General features: G+C 39.5%; 1 protein-coding gene across 4 annotated transcripts in view; it reads right to left on the reverse strand.

Annotated features, from left to right (window-relative positions):
- The window catches only part of LOC137335241 (uridine-cytidine kinase-like 1), a 127,148-nt gene that overhangs the window by 17,123 nt on the left and 92,816 nt on the right, over positions 1–17,209 (reverse strand). For 2 of the 4 annotated variants that reach the window (XM_068000497.1, XM_068000499.1), the window contains exons 8-10: positions 9,381–9,400; positions 4,074–4,172; positions 711–804 (exon numbers count right to left, since the gene is read on the reverse strand). In XM_068000497.1, the coding sequence (XP_067856598.1) occupies positions 711–804; positions 4,074–4,172; positions 9,381–9,400 (213 nt within the window). Of the gene's footprint in view, positions 1–710; positions 805–4,073; positions 4,173–9,380; positions 9,401–10,310; positions 10,328–17,209 lie in introns of all 4 variants that reach the window. The other 2 variants (XM_068000498.1, XM_068000501.1) reach the window with 1 other exon arrangement.

Raw genomic sequence — 17,209 nt, forward strand, 5'->3', positions numbered from 1 at the left:
CCCCGATTCCATTCCACATGACTCACGACACCTGTATCAACGTATGTCCACCCATGCCAACCTATGCCCACCCGTGTCAACTTATGCCCATTCATGCCCTTGTACCTACCCATGCACCCCCTCCCCATCCATACAAACAAAGACTTACCTGCAGACCTACCTGAAGAAGTCCTCTCTCTGGCTGGTCTCCCATCCGTCTGAGACCAGCCTGTCAATCAAAAAAAATAAAAGATATCCTTACGTCAAAATCGTAAGGACGTCCGGGAAACCTGTACTAATGGGTTTCCCGACCTCAATTTGACCACCCCGACCCCTTCCTGGCTCGGTTTTAAAATTGAGTCCCAGGTTTCTCTTTGTCCCCTGTACCCCGCTATGAATCTTTGGCCACTACACTCCTGCCCTTTGGAATTTTCTGCCAGTTTCCCCCCTCCATGTTTTTCAAAACCTGTTCCATGTTTTGTTTCCCCTTAATGTAGTGCACTTGGACACATCATGTGAAGAGTGCCATTGAAATTCATGTTGTTATTATTGAAAACATAATCATCTTAAATGCATAGGCAATTAGATGCTTGAAAAAGAAGGTTATGGGGAGCAAGCGTGGGATTAGACTAGGCTCATGTGGAGGAAAAAATCTGACACTGGAAAAAAAACGGCCTGTTTCTGTGCAGTAACATTCTATGAAAAGCGCACGAGGTTATTTCCATACATACCCGGAAAGGCAACAATGAAAGTGCATGCTCTATCAACAGTCTCATCAACCTCTTTGAATAGAATATAAATTCATCTCGACTTGTGTCTTTATTTCTGAAAAGGAAAAGACATAGTCACTCTCTGGTACTGCATTTGAAAACGCACACAGCTGTTCCAAAAATAAGTTGCTTCTCATTAATAAAGTTAAGTATAAAAGGAGACAATTTCACATAACACTGGCAGACCTGGGCATTTTAACAGTGATTTACTGTTAAAAAGTCATCAAAATTCCATAACAACTGGCTGGTGAGAGATAGAAACCAGGGAATTATAGACCAGGCATCCTAACATCTGTTGTCGGGAAATTATTAGAACCTATAATTAAGGAGGGAGACGGGAAGAAACAACAGATACATCAATCATAAAGAGGAAGTTGATAGGTTGAATGACATGCAAATTGTTTAATAGAAAAGCAGGAAACGGTTAGATGATATAAGAGATCATCTCACTGAGGCAATGGAAAGATCTTAAAAGAGAAGAAGAACATGCAAGTAGTTAATACGGTGAAAAGGCATGGGAAAGGCCAATACCAGCTATAAAGCAAGAAAATAGGGGAATTGGAAAAAAAAACCTGGTTTGCATTGAGAACAGTAAATGCTGGAAACACACTATAGGCCCACTAGTCCTGAAAAGAAAAAAAACTACACATGCAAAATGTTAACCTGTCTTTTTACAGATCCTGACAGACCTTCTATACATTTCCAGCATTTTCTGTTTTTGCTTTAGATTTCCCACATTTGCAATTTTGAAAAAAATTGGACTTGTAATTTTATCATATTAAAGGATGCAGGCGTTACTGAGATATGTTAAACAACACCCCCTCACTCACAGCAGCAGGATTATACTGGCTTGTAGCCGATGGTATTCTGGTTTCTTTCAGAGATCAGAACACCACTCTACAACCACAGGTGCGTGGGTACTCATGATGCGTTGCTTTGTGCATTTGTATCTGTTCATTGCAGTGGTGCTCTGAGTTTCAGAGGACACTGAATCACCAAGTGCATACTGTTTGTTGCATCAATTGCATACAATTAAATCCAATCCTTGTCATAAGTGTGCTGAGTTGAGGTATCAAACACCAGGCAACAGACTGGTTTCACAGTGCATGTCGTGACATGATTTATGTTGGTTTCTGTAGCTCTGAACCAGTTGCTATTGTTTTGCTAAAAGCTCACGACTATCTACTTGAGGTGGTCTTACTGGAGACAGAGTAGCAAATCAGATTGTGACTCAACTGCTCTATAGCAGACTTTTCACTCCAAATTCACATCATTATCAACATAAATCCCAGCATGCTTGGGAAAAAAATTGGGAGGCACTGACAATCATTACAAAGGAATCAATGGAAACTGGAATGGTATCAGTAGATTGGAAACAGGCGAATGAGGTTTCCATATTCAAAAAGGGTGACAAAACAGGCACATGCAACTATTAGCCTTACTTCAATAATGCATAAAATAATGAAATCAATTATCAAGACTAAAGGATTATCTGTAATACAACAACTTAATAATCAGTAAACAACATAGCTTTCAAAGGGAAAGATTCTGCCTGTCCAACGTCCTTGATTTCTTTGAGAAAATGGATTGTGATAAATTCCATTGTGTACTTAGACTTTCAAAAGGCATTTGATAAAGTTCTGCATGACATGCTATTAGTTAAGCTCAAAGGAGACAGCCCAGAAATTACAGAATGAGTTAAACAAAATACGTGAGTAAGTGAAACAATGGCAGATAAAATTTCATGCAGACAGATGTAAAGTACTGAAATATAGGAAAGAAAAATGGATAACATACTTCCTCCATGAAATGTGTTGAAATAGCTACAGATTAAGTTGAGAGATAAAGGGGATGATCAACATATCCAACCAATGCAGTGCAATAACCAACAAGGCCAACTGAATGTTGAACTACATAGCTAAAACAGTAGAATACAAGTCATAATCAAACTGTATAGTGCTCTGGTCAGACAGCACATTGAGTCCTGTGTCCAGTTCTGGTCACCAAGAAACAAAGGAGGCATTTAGCTGCTGGAGGGAGTACAGAGAAGAGCCACAAGGCTGATCCCTAGAGTTTAGAGGAGAGACTGGAGAGACTTGGGCTTTTCTGTCTGGAAAGGAGGCATCAATAGTAAACGGTATGGAAAAGATTAATGTGAAATATTACTTTAAATTAAACTGTGGGAGAAGGGACACAGTTTCAAACTAGTAATAGGTAATTTTAGGTCTGATATCAGGAAGTTCACTTTAAATGGGCTTTCAGCCAGAGTGGTAGTGATGAAAACCCTGGAATCATTTAAGAAACAATTAGATGTAGCAATGAGGGGAAGGTATAGAGTCATTGTGGATGGACGAATTACGATGGGTCAAATGGCCTTTCTGATTCGTAAGTAAGTATCTTGTAATTTGTAATAGCGCATGTACTTTGTATCAAACCATTTTCAACTGTTAAAATAATGTATTTCTTTAGAAAGATACAGACAAAACAATTAAGTAATTCTGAAGATGTTTTAACAGAAAATGTCCAGCATAATTAAAGTATACCACAGTCCAGCTAAAGGCACAATGAAAAATATTTTGTTTGCAATTTTTCAGCATCAGTAACTATCCCTTTATTCAAGTTTTCAAGGTCAGCAATAGCACCTTATTCAAGTTTTCAGCATCAGTAGCTCACTCCTTATTTGAGGTGAACATTAAGCCAAGTTGATAGTTAATTTGTACAGTTTAGGTGGTTTAAAAGGTATGTCAATGAGTGGATGTGTTTACAAAGTAATACATTGAGGTATAGATTAATCTCTAAAACCAATTCTTTTCCAGATCAGTGGATTGTCCTCATTGACCTTGTACAATACAGAGCTCTAGCTTTATTTTTCCATCTCATTTAAAATTCAGAAAACTTTATAAAATAAGGGACTTTATTTTCTTGTAATATTACATCATAGCTCTTAAAAGGGGAGTGAAAAAATAAAAAAAAGGTTACAGGGAAAGAGCAAGGTAATGGAAATAACAGGGTAGCTCTTTCAGCGAGCCAGCACAGGTATGATGAACTGAATGGCCTCCTATGTATGGAAAATATTATACTACTACAACTACAACTGGAATTTGCATTTGTATAACAACTTTAGCATAGAAATACTTCCCAAAGTATTGACAGAGGAACAGCAGAATGGGTGCTGACCCTTTGTGATGGAATTAAGAGAGGTGACCAAAGGCTTGAGTGATAATATGGGTTTTCAGGAGATTCTAAAGTTGGAGAGAGAAGTAGAGAGACAGGAGTTTAGGGAATTCTAGAGAATGCACCATGATGGCTGAATGGATACAGTACCTAATGAACGTGTGCAACCCTTGTACCTGCGGAGTACTCTTCAGCACACTCAGGGTCTCTGGCAATGGTTGTGCTTGGTGGGCGGATGCCAAGGTTGCCCTGAAGTAATACAGCAGAGAAAAATATGTTATGAACGTCATCTCTAGACAAACACCAAAGCTGTCAGATATTATACAATTAAGTTTGCTTTTCAGAATATGCGAATAGCCAGAAAGCAGCAGGAATATTTTCTTAGATTTATTTGTTACTTTGAGTGAAAGAAACGTTACAGCTTTATTTAAAGAAAATACAATTGGTCCAAATTTGAATAAAGAACATCCAAAGATATTTGCATAATAACTAAAAAGTAAACAGAATTGCCCAATCAGATATTGTATACTTTAGCTCAATCACTAAAAGCTTAGCAGCAACATTTAAACGTGATGGTGGGGAGGGAGGGGGGATAATTTTAACTTTTGGCGATAAGTGTAAAACCAACAATGTCAGATCGGTCGCCTGTTTTACACCTCTCCCGATTTCATTGCGGAAACGAATATTGGGAGAGGTGTATAACAAGCGACCAATCTGATATCGCCCATTTTATGCCATTGCCCAAAATTAAAATTTCCCCCCATGCCTTTAACAGCTTTTTTGCCATTTACTAAGGAGATTTAGGCAGTATCACTCCTCAGACAAGTTTTAAAGGCACAAAAAGTTAATGGGTGAGAAGGAGGGATTAAAAATGTGTGTTTTAGTCATCTTCTGTGAGAGTAGAAGCTAAGTGCCCCAATGTTACTGGTCCTCTTGGCTTCAAGTAAAACTAATAGTAAATGATCGAAAGTGATGACTGTCATCGTCATCAAGTAAACCTCTGCAAAATACCTCAGCAGGAGTCCTTAATGTGTTGGTCTAGTCATTTAGGTGCCAATGTTACTGGCAAACATTAAGACCCCAGGGCCTTTGAGGAACAGTATTCTGAGAAACTGGCCTTTGAGTGTTTTTTTTCCTGCCTTTGAGGAAGTAACAAATGCAGCAGTTTGCACAGTCTAATATCACAATGTGTGATAACTGCTTCCTTTATTTTAGCCTTTTTAGCGGTGATTGGGTGGGGGTGGGGGGGTAGGCATTTTATATTTCCTTTCCTTTCTTTATGTCTCTGTCCACCATATACCAACCCCAGTAAAAAGTACTGCCTGATCCTATAGCATTGCACTACCAGCCTCAGAGATGCACGAGAATGGGCCAGCATAATTCACTATTCTATTTTTCTATCATCATTGTGGTCGAATCTCAAGCCTCTTCTTCTTCGCTTGCACTAGTGGCACTTTTAAATATTATTTATCTTTTTATTTTGTGTGGAATCAAAGTAATAACAGTCAGGGGAAAAAAACTAAATTGAGGAAACATTTATGTAAGAGCAGAGTTGTGCTTTTCATGTTTTTTAACAGCTCCATTGGCAGTAATTGACACCGAAAAAATCTTTGGCTCAGAGTTATATTAAATAGCTGCAGCTGCCTTAACGTCTAAAAATAACAGATGATAAGTTTATCACAAAAGTTTGCAGACTCACAGCTAAGGTTAAAAGCTCAAATTCTTAATACCTAGATTGCAGTCTTAGGGATACTTTACTGTAAGTGGCTTCTTTATGTGCTTAGTATGATAAAATGACAGATGCATAACTCAAAATATTATAGCCTGGAAATTATTGTAAATTATGTTGTAATATGAACTCTAATTACATCAAATTCTTCTTCACCACTATTTTAGTGGAGTATTTGAACCCATTTATTTTAAATGGGTTAGCACCTTTTTTAAAATAATGGAGAGAGGAATTTGATACAAGCATTTTACATGTTTGTAATTTCTCACGATCATTTTCAGGCTATTATTCATTACTTTCAGGAGATCTGCATATCTATTTTTACACTAGAAGAAATTAAACATTTAAACAATACTTTTTTTGCCACCAATTTGTAAATATGGGCACAATTAAAACATTAGAAATGCTAGCTGACTACTTGTAGCCTCAAAATCACTCTAAACTGATAGAAAATGGTCAAAGTAACCAAACTGCAGATTATATTAAACCTGAGCATGTCTTAATTGAATTGTGGAATCCCTGACAGGAATATCAGCCTTAATTCAGTTAGATATTGGCAGTTGCTGGGCAACAGTTTCAGAGTTCAGCAATGACGTATGTATTTTCAGTAGGTGAAACCCAGTGCAACTAAGCTGCAGTCACTTGTTCACTCAGAGTGTACATCAATTATGCTTTGTCAGTGGATTTCCATTAAACCATTATAGAAAATTATATTCACATAATAAGAAATCGCACAAACATTTTAGTGTGCTTCTCAAATGAAAATCTCAGGGATACTTTCATATCCTGTTTATGCTTAAATGCCTTGACTCCGATCACATTGTGCAGGTGGGATGTAATGTACCTCACTAGGGACATCTGATATAGCTCCCCTTTACCCTAGGCTTTACACTGAGTCCTGTTCTATATCATGATCCAAATTTCAATTTGTTCTCAATTGGCATGAAACAGAAGTTATTGAGCAACCATTACGAAGAGACCAAGGGCAGGGATGTAGGTAATTAGGACTGAACTAGCCCACAATGGATGTGAGTAAATGCACCATAGTATCCTATTGAGCCCCGGTCTGTGCTGAATTAGTTGATCTAAGCTGGGGTGGTAGAGTATAGCTGTAGTTGGCTTCAGCATACCCATGCTAGGGAGGTAGGGGGAAAATAAATCGGAAAGAGTTCTCGCTCTTAATAGTTATCTTTCTCCCCACCACCACCAGAAAGTATACCGTTAGATAATAGGCGTAAACATGGTTAGCCTCAGCTATGAAAGCCTCGTCACATTTTTTTTATGGTCGAGTAGTCATGGCTCACATATAAACTATGGCCAACTAGAGCAGCTACCAGAGATCAGCCATAACGTAAAGTAAATCAAATTCCAACATAAGTGAACACCTTCCGGAAAGATGAAATAGGGAAAAAAAATTGGGGTTAAAAACCAACACCATGGGGCTGATAATGTAGTGCTGGTGCAGCGCTCTTTTTTACCCGCAACCAGATGATCTGGCCTCACCCATGATGCAAAGTTGGCTCATTAACATCATTTGATGGTGTATAATGAATAAGGTGCAGGGAGTGCATCAAGGTCAGGGCAGGATTTCTGTATCAGCAGCATGTACACGGCTGCTGGAACCTATAATTTAGAAGGACCTTTTGAGGTAGTTGGGAAAGGAAGGAGGAGGCTGGTGTCCAAAATTGTCCTTTTTAGGTACAATGATAAAGATAGGCTAGGTGGCTATAGTGCAAGGTCAGGGTTACCGAGGGGCACTTTTAAAAAAAAACATTGGAATGCCCTTTTAAATTCTTAGCCTTGATTGACTGCATCGCTGCTTAGTTGCTTCAGTTGCATTATGGGATTAGGACCTCATTAAGTACTTTGCAGGCCCTTAATGAGACTTGTGCACAGTTTGCTTGTTACTTATGTTAATCGAAACCTGACAAGTTGAAATTTAAGCGGTTCACAATGACAATCTCTTTTTGAAAACTCAAGGGCAAGTTAAGACGAAGCTTTTTTTTAGGATGGTATGTTTTGCCCTTGTGGCTACGTTCTAGCCCGCCTACACAGAATGAATGCATTTTAAAATCTACAGAGACTCTGCTTTTACACTTGTTAAAGTGGGGGGAAGGGGAAGGGAGAGTGATGCATAATTTTAAAACAGTAGGAACAAAACAATAGTTGTATTATAATTTTGATTTTGATTAGTTTTATTGAGAACTAGTTTTGTTATCTTTGCTAGCTCTGAGGTGGATTTTGCTAAGGAAAGTCTGCAAATAATAATATGCAGCTACAGCCTCCAGCAGAATTGCTTTTTACCTAGGTCAACAGTCTGAACATTAAGAGAAATATTACTGCATTAGAGCAGCTCACTCTAGTCTAAACTCTAAAATTAGGGATCTCTCATTTTCAAATATGGGATTAATTAAACAAAAATTAAAGTGGAGGAAAGGCCACTCACTATGACAGGCAGCTTCTGTAAGCATTCTGTTTCCACCAACAAAATCTACATTAAATCCATCATTCATATTTAGAATATACACAGCTAGCTATGCTGTGGTGATATATTTTCAGTTAGTCACGTTAACACGTGCAGGGCAGATGGCCTTGACATTTCACTTGCAAGACAAGGCTGAAATATGCTAATGTAAATACTGGAGCAGAAAAGGTGAAGGCTTCAGAAGGTAAGCAGTGAAAGATTGTGCCGTTTGATGAATTGCTAACAAGGGGCATTGCTTGAGGGTTATCACAGGAAGAAGAAAGGGGGAAGTTAGAAGAAATGTTTTCATTTAGTTATTAGGGAATGGAATGCTTCCCACATGTGGAATTGAGGCAGAGACTAGAACATCATTTAAAATGGAACTGGATAAGTATTTGAAAAGGGAGAATATAAAATATAAAAGTGATACACGGAAGGGGCAGGAAAGTTGGATTAGAGTAGACCACTCCAATTGAGAAGCTAGCATGATGGGCTGAATGGCCTTCTTCTGTGCTGTTTTTTCTGTGATTTATAAAAAAAGCTTCTCAATATATTTGGCCTTTATTCTCTTCTCACTGGGATGATAAATGGAAATGTCACATTGGAATAGAAGATGCTCCTCTGGGATTGATGATAAGGCATGGGTTTTCCCAGTTGCTGGCCTCAGTAAACCCCCCAAAAAGTTTGCTTTTGGGTCCATGTCATAAGCATAGATCTTACTGTAATATAAAAGCAGTTTTAGTGTAGTCGCTTCAGTTACTTTTTGAACGTGCAGCAGAAATAAACAGACAGAGCCACTATTAAAACTCAGATTTAGTTGTGCATTTAGTCATGATACGGGCTGATAAATGCATGACACAGGAATGTTCCACACGTGGTCAAATCTCAAGCCAAGTCCAAGTCAGTTATTAGTTGCAGCTGTTAGAACCAGTTCATGTCAAGCAAAGAGCAGTTCAAGCAGTAAACAATTGCCAAAACAATTAACCCTTTCTCTATAAATGAGCTCTGATAGCCACAAAATTCCCAATAAAAGAAAGGAAATTATTGAAATTTTCAGAAAGTAAGGATTAAGTTAAATTAATTAAATTAAGCTTCACTTCAAAACATTCTAATTGTTGGGTGACTGCATTAACAGCAAATCATAGAAAACCATTTGTAAGCAGTTGTAAGCAATTGTTAGTTTTTGCTTTCTAAAATAGCCATGCACAGGCTTGAAATGCAAAAACATCTAGGAAAATGAATGAAGTATGCAAATTCTCCTCACATATCCCAGCGCAGTTTCCTCTGTTCAGTTGGGGATTATATTCGGAACAGGACAATGAAGGAAATACAGATGGGTAGGAAAGAAGAGATTTCAATTTATTAATGCCTAGCAACAGAAACAAATCACAACTGTCTACAGAGTGTGGCAGCAGGACATTATTATACCATGTAGTGCATGACAACAACGTTTAAAATTTTTTGATGCAAATTAATTTTGTTGACTCATTCTAAAGTTAAGACCCCGAAAATAAGTGGAGTTTATACTTCACAGCAAGCCAAAAATAGCTGCTTTTTTCAAATTTTCTTCTATTTTTTACTGACAGAAACCATACAGTGTAAACATTTTCTAAAGAATTGCACAGCTAGCATGGTAGATGTCACACACTGTAGCTATCAAACATAACATTAAATTCTGAACCCTCTAAGCTTCCTGTGACTAAGGTAGATAGTTAACTTCCTGTTGCATTTCCATTGTGGCTGACCATTGATGGAAAATTGATTTGAATAAGAACATTGTTGAATAATCTATAATCTTGGAAACTACCTTATCTGATCAAGAGTGCCAGCATAAATTTTCTCCGATTTTTAACTTTGCTGATTCAAACAGACCAGGAAGGTTAGAGAGTTATATATGGGCAACAGTTGCCAATAGTGGTGATCGTCATGGAGACACTTTGAGTACTCGCCTTGCTCCGTCACTTAAATATTTTTTTTAAAATTGGATGTGTACTGGTTGAAAAAAATAATTAAAATCCAACAAAAATTAATAGGTGTTAATACGTATCTTCATGAAACAACTTAATTCAGAAACGTGGGGACAGGATGCTAAAAGTTTTATGCAGGACTCCTTGTGACGAAGCATGGATCAGTATTCACAGTGCCTCTCACCATTCACAATATATGGTGCACTCCTACCGTTGTTTGTCCATACCTCACACTGAGTTCACGCTGAGGTGATAACAGTAACAATTCGTTCAAGCATTTTTAATACCACATACAAGAGAAAAAAAACGTTAAATAAAAAATGCATTCGCATTTTGCAGTATTTTCCAACACTCAGCCGTAGGTACCTTTTCTCAAAGCTTTGCTCTGTGGAAACTTCACCCTTCATTACTTGGGCAACGGATGGGGGTTTTATTTGAGGGGAGAAAATATTTATCTGACAAAAATCTGAAAGCCTTCTCCTTCCCAGAAATAGGATGAAAGGTAACGTGAGAATATGGTTAGTGGGCTGAAAGCAGAACCCTTCTCTTTATGGCAAATATACAGATTTCGAAATAATGCAGAACAATGCCTTAACCCTTCGCATACTGAAAATGCTTCAACATTCTTGTTTTCGATAATACAATATCTATTGAGAATATTTTCTAAAGTTCAAATACAGAAATTACAGAACTGCATGAAACACAGGCCATTTAACCCTTATAACTGTTGGCAGCTCCAGAAAAGTTCCGATTACCCTGGGCTTTCCATTTACCCCTCCCAAGTTTTCAGTTCACAGACTGGGAAGCTGTCTTCCATATTAGAGTAAAAAAAAACTCAATAGGTTAAGCCCACACAGCTAAAATAAGCAATTAAATACAAAGTTAAATACAATAGACATGTTTAAATGGTTTACTTATTTTTCTTCTCCCATTCTCTCTTCTACTTTTTATTTTTTTGACTTTTACATAATTTTTTTAAACGGTTTTTCTCCGCCAATGTTCTGCTGTCCTCTGGTCTCCTGGAGGCACTGACTATTTACTGGAGTTCCATCCCTTGGATACTGGTGACCTTCTGATAACTTGCCCAAGTTATACAAAACAATGAACATTGCAGGCTATTTTTCTAGGATTGAACCTGATGACAGCTACTCACTGGATCAACTTGCTGAGTGAACCAACCTTTACATAATTTCTAATTAGAAATATAGAAATACCTACTTTATTCTATATCTTGCCGTTTTTTTAAAAATTGAAAATCTTTTACTTTCCTGGTTTTCTTTGAACCCTATGCCTCACTATCCATTTTGGAGGTGGAACCCACTATGACAATTTTTGAGGCTTCTGCATTATATTTTGATGAGTTTCATATACAGGGTGATTGTGTTTTAGAAATATCTAGAGATAAGATGAAAGCAGTTTTTCTGTACTAAACTTCACAAGGGAGCCAAATTGTCTGCAAGACTTCTGTGTCTAATTCTACTTAAAATTAAACTAGTAATTTTAGCCTTAATGCAACAGTCTAAAAGTGTAGTATTTATCACCTTCAGAATAGGCAGGTGTGGTGGACATCCCAAGTATGACATACCGTCGTGAAGGGGTAACTTTGTAGACCTGTAACATACTATCCCTTTCACAGCTCACATAAAAGGTGCAGGTTTCAGTCTATAGGAGAGTTGGGCCCTGAAATATTTCTTCATCATCAGCAATTTGCATTGATATAGCACCTTTAAAGGTTGAAAAACTTCCGAAAGCTCTTCAGAGCTGCAATCAAAATATAGATGCCGAGCCATAGAAGGAGGTATTAGGAGGGGTGACCAAAACGTTGGTCAAAGAAATGGGTTTTAAGGAAGGGCTTAAAGAAGGAGGGAAATAGAGTAACAGAGGGAGTTAGGGAGGAAATCCCAGAACATGGTTTCTAGGCAGCTGAAGGCATGGCGAAGGGAGGGGGATGCACAAGAGGCCAGAGTCAGAGGAATAAGGAGTTCATGAAGTGGGGGGGGGGGAAGGGGGTATCATGGGGCTAGAGGAGATTACATAGATAGGGCCAGCCAGGCCATGAAGGGATTCTCCTGCTCTCCTGCTGTAATTTTAACAAGATCACAAGATAATAATAGATGAAGAAGGCCATTTGGCCCATCTCTGTCCATCCAGAGAGATCCTAACATTCCCCCACTGTAGCATCCATTTGTTTTTTAAATGATTCCAGGGCTCTTGCATCCAGTACTCTATTTGAAAGTTTATTCCACACTCTTTGTGTGAAGAAGCATTTCCTGATATCAGTCCTAGAATTACCTTTTACTAATTTGAGCCTGTGTCCCTTAATTCTACTCACAGTTTAAAGTAATATTCCAGGTTAACTTTTTCTATACTCTTAACAATCTTATATACCTCTACAAGATCACCCCTCAGATGTCTTCTTCTGAAAAGCCCGGTCTGCCCAATTTTTCCTCATAACTCAGACCCCTTACACTGGGGATCAACCTGCTCTTCTCTGCACTGTCTCCAGTGCTAGAATGTCTCTCTTGTTGACCAGAGTTGGACACAGTATTCAAGGTGTTGTCTGACCAGAGCATTGCACAGTTTGATCATTACCTGCTGTGACTTATATTCTACTGTTTTGGCCCAGTAATTCAACATCCTATCAGCTTTGTTGCTTGTGGCTCTGCATTGATTGGACATATTTAATGTTGAGTGTACTAAGACTCCCAGGTCTCTTTCAACCTCATTCTAAGCTATTTCAACATCATTTATGAAGTACGTGCATTGTCTATTTTTCCTTCCTACGTGTAGCACTTCACACTTGTCTGCATTAAATTTAAACTGCCATTGTTCTGCCCACCTGCATGTTTGTGCAACTCATTTTTTTATTTCTGATTTTTATTTTTGCCACTGCCGATTCCATAGCCCTTCCTAATTTGGTATTATCTGCAAATATGATCATTTTGCATTGAGTTTCTTAATCTAGGTCATTTATATATCTCAGCACGAGCCCTGAGGTACCCCACTCAGTTCTTCATTCCAACATAACTCCTCTAACGAGTACTTGTTGTTTCCTACCCTTCATCCAGTTTCTTATCCATTCCCAGGGTTTAACCTGAACACTCACAGCTTTAAGTTTAATTAATAGACTTTTGTATGAAACTTTATCAAAGGCTTTTGGAAGCAAAGGTACAGCATGTCATAAAGCTTCCCACAGTCCACTTGCATTGTCAATCCTCAAAGAGGTCTTTGGTGGAAGATTGGCAGAAACCCTGGAGAAATGGCTGCTTGTAGCTGTTTACACCATTGCTCCGGGGGTATCGCCATTATCCTGCAAGAGAACCCCTGTGGAAACTCCAGGCATTGGCCTACTTATGGAAACTGTCTCTGCTATGAACACAAGGTAGAAGTGCTGGGAGAAAGCCTGAATTATAACACCCACATTGGATAAGTTGATCTGCAATTGGATGAAAATTAACAAAAAAGGTTCTGTGTTCTGTGTGTTGTGTGGCAGAACCCTAAATATTGACATGAAATGACGTGGTTAACTTTTGATGCATTTTTACAGATCAAACTGGTCAAGGCTGGTGGAGTATAAGTCACTTAGTCCACAATGTCAGCAACATGATTGCACCTCAATTCATCTGCGGCACAGTAATGACTGAAATTTCGGAGTATTCAGAGAAAAACGATCATTTGGAATGATGTTTGGCATTTTTATTTTGATTCAAAAATACTGCTACAGTCCTCAAATGGTTAAAGTGTCTGCCTTCTAGAATATTCTGGCAGGAATTTGATTGGGTGTTTTTCCTACAAACACATTAGTAGCAGGAGGTTTGATCCCCTGCTATTCAGTATACTGCTCTGCTCTTTCTCTCAATGTCTATCTCCCCTCCTCTTGTTGATGTTGTTAACCAGAAAACTGTAGGTTTGTGAGAAATGTGTTTTACAAATAAGCAGAGTTTAGCTACTCTCTGACAAAATACTTTGGCACAGATGTGCTTGGCTGCAATATCACTTCTTATTTCAGTCCAAACATTAACTCTGCACAGATACCAGTCACACATTACTGTTGATGGAATCTGACCCTTGAAATGAGCATTTGTCTACTTCTCCTAAATGAGTTGAACGCCTAACATTTCTGCACCTTAAATATTTTAAGATTGATAATACAAGAAACTAATGTACGCATTTATTTTGTAGACTTAATCTTAACGGAAACTCCTTTGTTAACATCATTCTTCAGGCCACATACTCATTTTTCAGTGAGGTAAACTTTTTAATCTCTTGTTAATTTTAAAACTACTTCTGTGCGAAGAGTCTGTTTAATTACATCTACATAATCTATAACTCTAAGCATTTTAAACACCAAGTTTAAAGGCCTCCTCAACCCTCTTTTTTCTTATGAAAATAAGGTCATCTATGCAAGTCTCTCATAATATGGAATCTCAAATCCTGGAATCATCCTTATTGCTCTTTTCTGAACCCTCTCTAATACATCAATATCCTCTTGAAGCTAGGGTGTTCAAAAATGTACATTAAATATTCCAAATGTCCAATCCTTACTATTGATCTGTACAAGGTTAGAATAACTTTCATCAACTTACAATCAAATGCTCTTGAGCTGGATATTGTTGTCAGCTCAGCTCAGTTGGTAGCACTTTGAGTTAGAAGGTTGTGGATTCAAGTCCCATTCCTGAACTTGAGTGCAAAATCCAAGCTGACACTTCAGTGCAGTACTGAGGGAGTGCTGCAATTATTCGAGATGCTGTCTTCTGGATGAGATGTTAAACCAAGACATCATCTGTCATTTAGACGGATGTAAAAGATTCCATGACACTATCCAAAGAAGCACAGGGAGCTCTCATCTGGTGCCCTGGCCAACATTTCTCCCTCAACCACCACCACCGAAAAAAGATTAACTGGTCAGTCATTTCATTTGCCGTTTATGGGACCTTGCTGTTTGCAAATTAGGTACCATGTTTGTCTATATTTCAAGAATAATTCATTGGGTATGAAGTACTTTGGAATGTCTTGAGGATGCAAAAGGTGCTATATAAATCCAAGGTTGTTCTCTAGTATTTGATTGGATTTATTGATAACAGTTTCACATACACTGGAAATTTTCAGTGACTGATCAATTATCATACCAAAATAAGAATGTAAGAACATAAGAAGTAGGAGCAGGAGTAGGCCATAGGGCCCTTTGAGCCTGCTCCGCCATTCAATAAGATCACGGCTGATCTTTGACCTCAACTAGAACTAGCTGCGCCTCTAGCCAAGCTGTTCCAGTACAGCTACAACACTGGCATCTACCCGACAATGTGGAAAATTGCCCAGGTATGTCCTGTCCACAAAAAGCAGGACAAATCCAATCCGGCCAATTACCGCCCCATCAGTCGACTCTCAATCATCAGCAAAGTGATGGAAGGTGTCGTCGACAGTGCTATCAAGCGGCACTTACTCACCAATAACCTGCTCACCGATGCTCAGTTTGGGTTCCGCCAGAACCACTCGGCTCCAGACCTCATTACAGCCTTGGTCCAAACATGGACATAAGAGCTGAATTCCAGAGGTGAGGTGAGAGTGACTGCCCTTGACATCAAGGCAGCATTTGACCAAGTGTGGCACCAAGGAGCCCTAGTAAAATTGAAGTCAATGGGAATCAGGGGGAAAACTCTCCAGTGGCTGGAGTCATACTTAGCACAAAGGAAGATGGTAGTGGTTGTTGGAGGCCAATCATCTCAGCCCCAGGACATTGCTGCAGGAGTTCCTCAGGGCAGTGTCCTAGGCCCAACCATCTTCAGCTGCTTCATCAATGACCTTCCCTCCATCATAAGGTCAGAAATGGGGATGTTCGCTGATGACTGCACAGTGTTCAGTTCCATTCGCAACCCCTCAAATAATGAAGCAGTCCGAGCCCGCATGCAGCAAGACCTGGACAACATCCAGGCTTGGGCCCATAAGTGGCAAGTAACATTCGCGCCAGATAAGTGCCAGGCAATGACCATCTCCAACAAGAGAGAGTCTAACCACCTCCCCTTGACATTCAACGGCATTACCATCGCCGAATCCCCCACCATCAACATCCTGGGAGTCACCATTGACCAGAAACTTAACTGGACCAGCCATATAAATACTGTGGCTACGAGAGAAGGTCAGAGGCTGGGTATTCTGCGGCGAGTGACTCACCTCCTGACTCCCCAAAGCCTTTCCACCATCTACAAGGCACAAGTCAGGAGTGAGATGGAATACTCTCCACTTGCTTGGATGAGTGCAGCTCCAACAACACTCAAGAAGCTTGACACCATCTAAGATAAAGCAGCCCGCTTGATTGGCACCCCATCCACCACCCTAAACATTCACTCCCTTCACCACCGGCGCACTGTGGCTGCAGTGTGTACCATCCACAGGATGCACTGCAGCAACTCGCCAAGGCTTCTTCGACAGCACCTCCCAAACCCGCGACCTCTACCATCTAGAAGGACAAGAGCAGCAGGCACATGGGAACAACACCACCTGCATGTTCCCCTCCAAGTCACACACCATCCCGACTTGGAAATATATTGCCGTTCCTTCATTGTCGCTGGGTCAAAATCCTGGAACTCCCTTCCTAACAGCACTGTGGGAGGACCGTCACCACACAGACTGCAGCGGTTCAAGAAGGCGGCTCACCACCACCTTCTCAAGGGCAATTAGGGATGGGCAATAAATGCTGGCCTCGCCAGCGACGCCCACATCCCGTGAACGAATAAAAAAAAACTCCACTTTCCCACCCGATCCTCATATCCCTTCATTCCCTTAGAGTCCAAAAATCTATCAATATCAGTCCTGAATATACTCAACGATTGAGCATCCACAGCCCTTTGGGGTAGAGAATTCCAAAGATTCACAACCCTCTGAGTGAAGAAATTTCTCCTCATCTCAGTCTTAAATGGCCGACCCCTTATTCTGAGACTACATCCCCCAGTTGTACACTCTCCAGCCAGGGGAAATAGCCTCTCAGCATCTACCCTGTCAAGCTCTCTCAGAATCTTGTATGTTTCAATAAGGTCACTTCTCATTCTTCTAAACTCCAGGGAGTATAGGCCCATTCTACTCAATCTCTCCTCATAGGTCAACCCTCTCATCCCAGGATCAATCTAGA

This window comes from Heptranchias perlo, chromosome 19 (assembly GCF_035084215.1).
Source record: "Heptranchias perlo isolate sHepPer1 chromosome 19, sHepPer1.hap1, whole genome shotgun sequence".
Lineage (NCBI taxonomy): Eukaryota > Metazoa > Chordata > Chondrichthyes > Hexanchiformes > Hexanchidae > Heptranchias > Heptranchias perlo.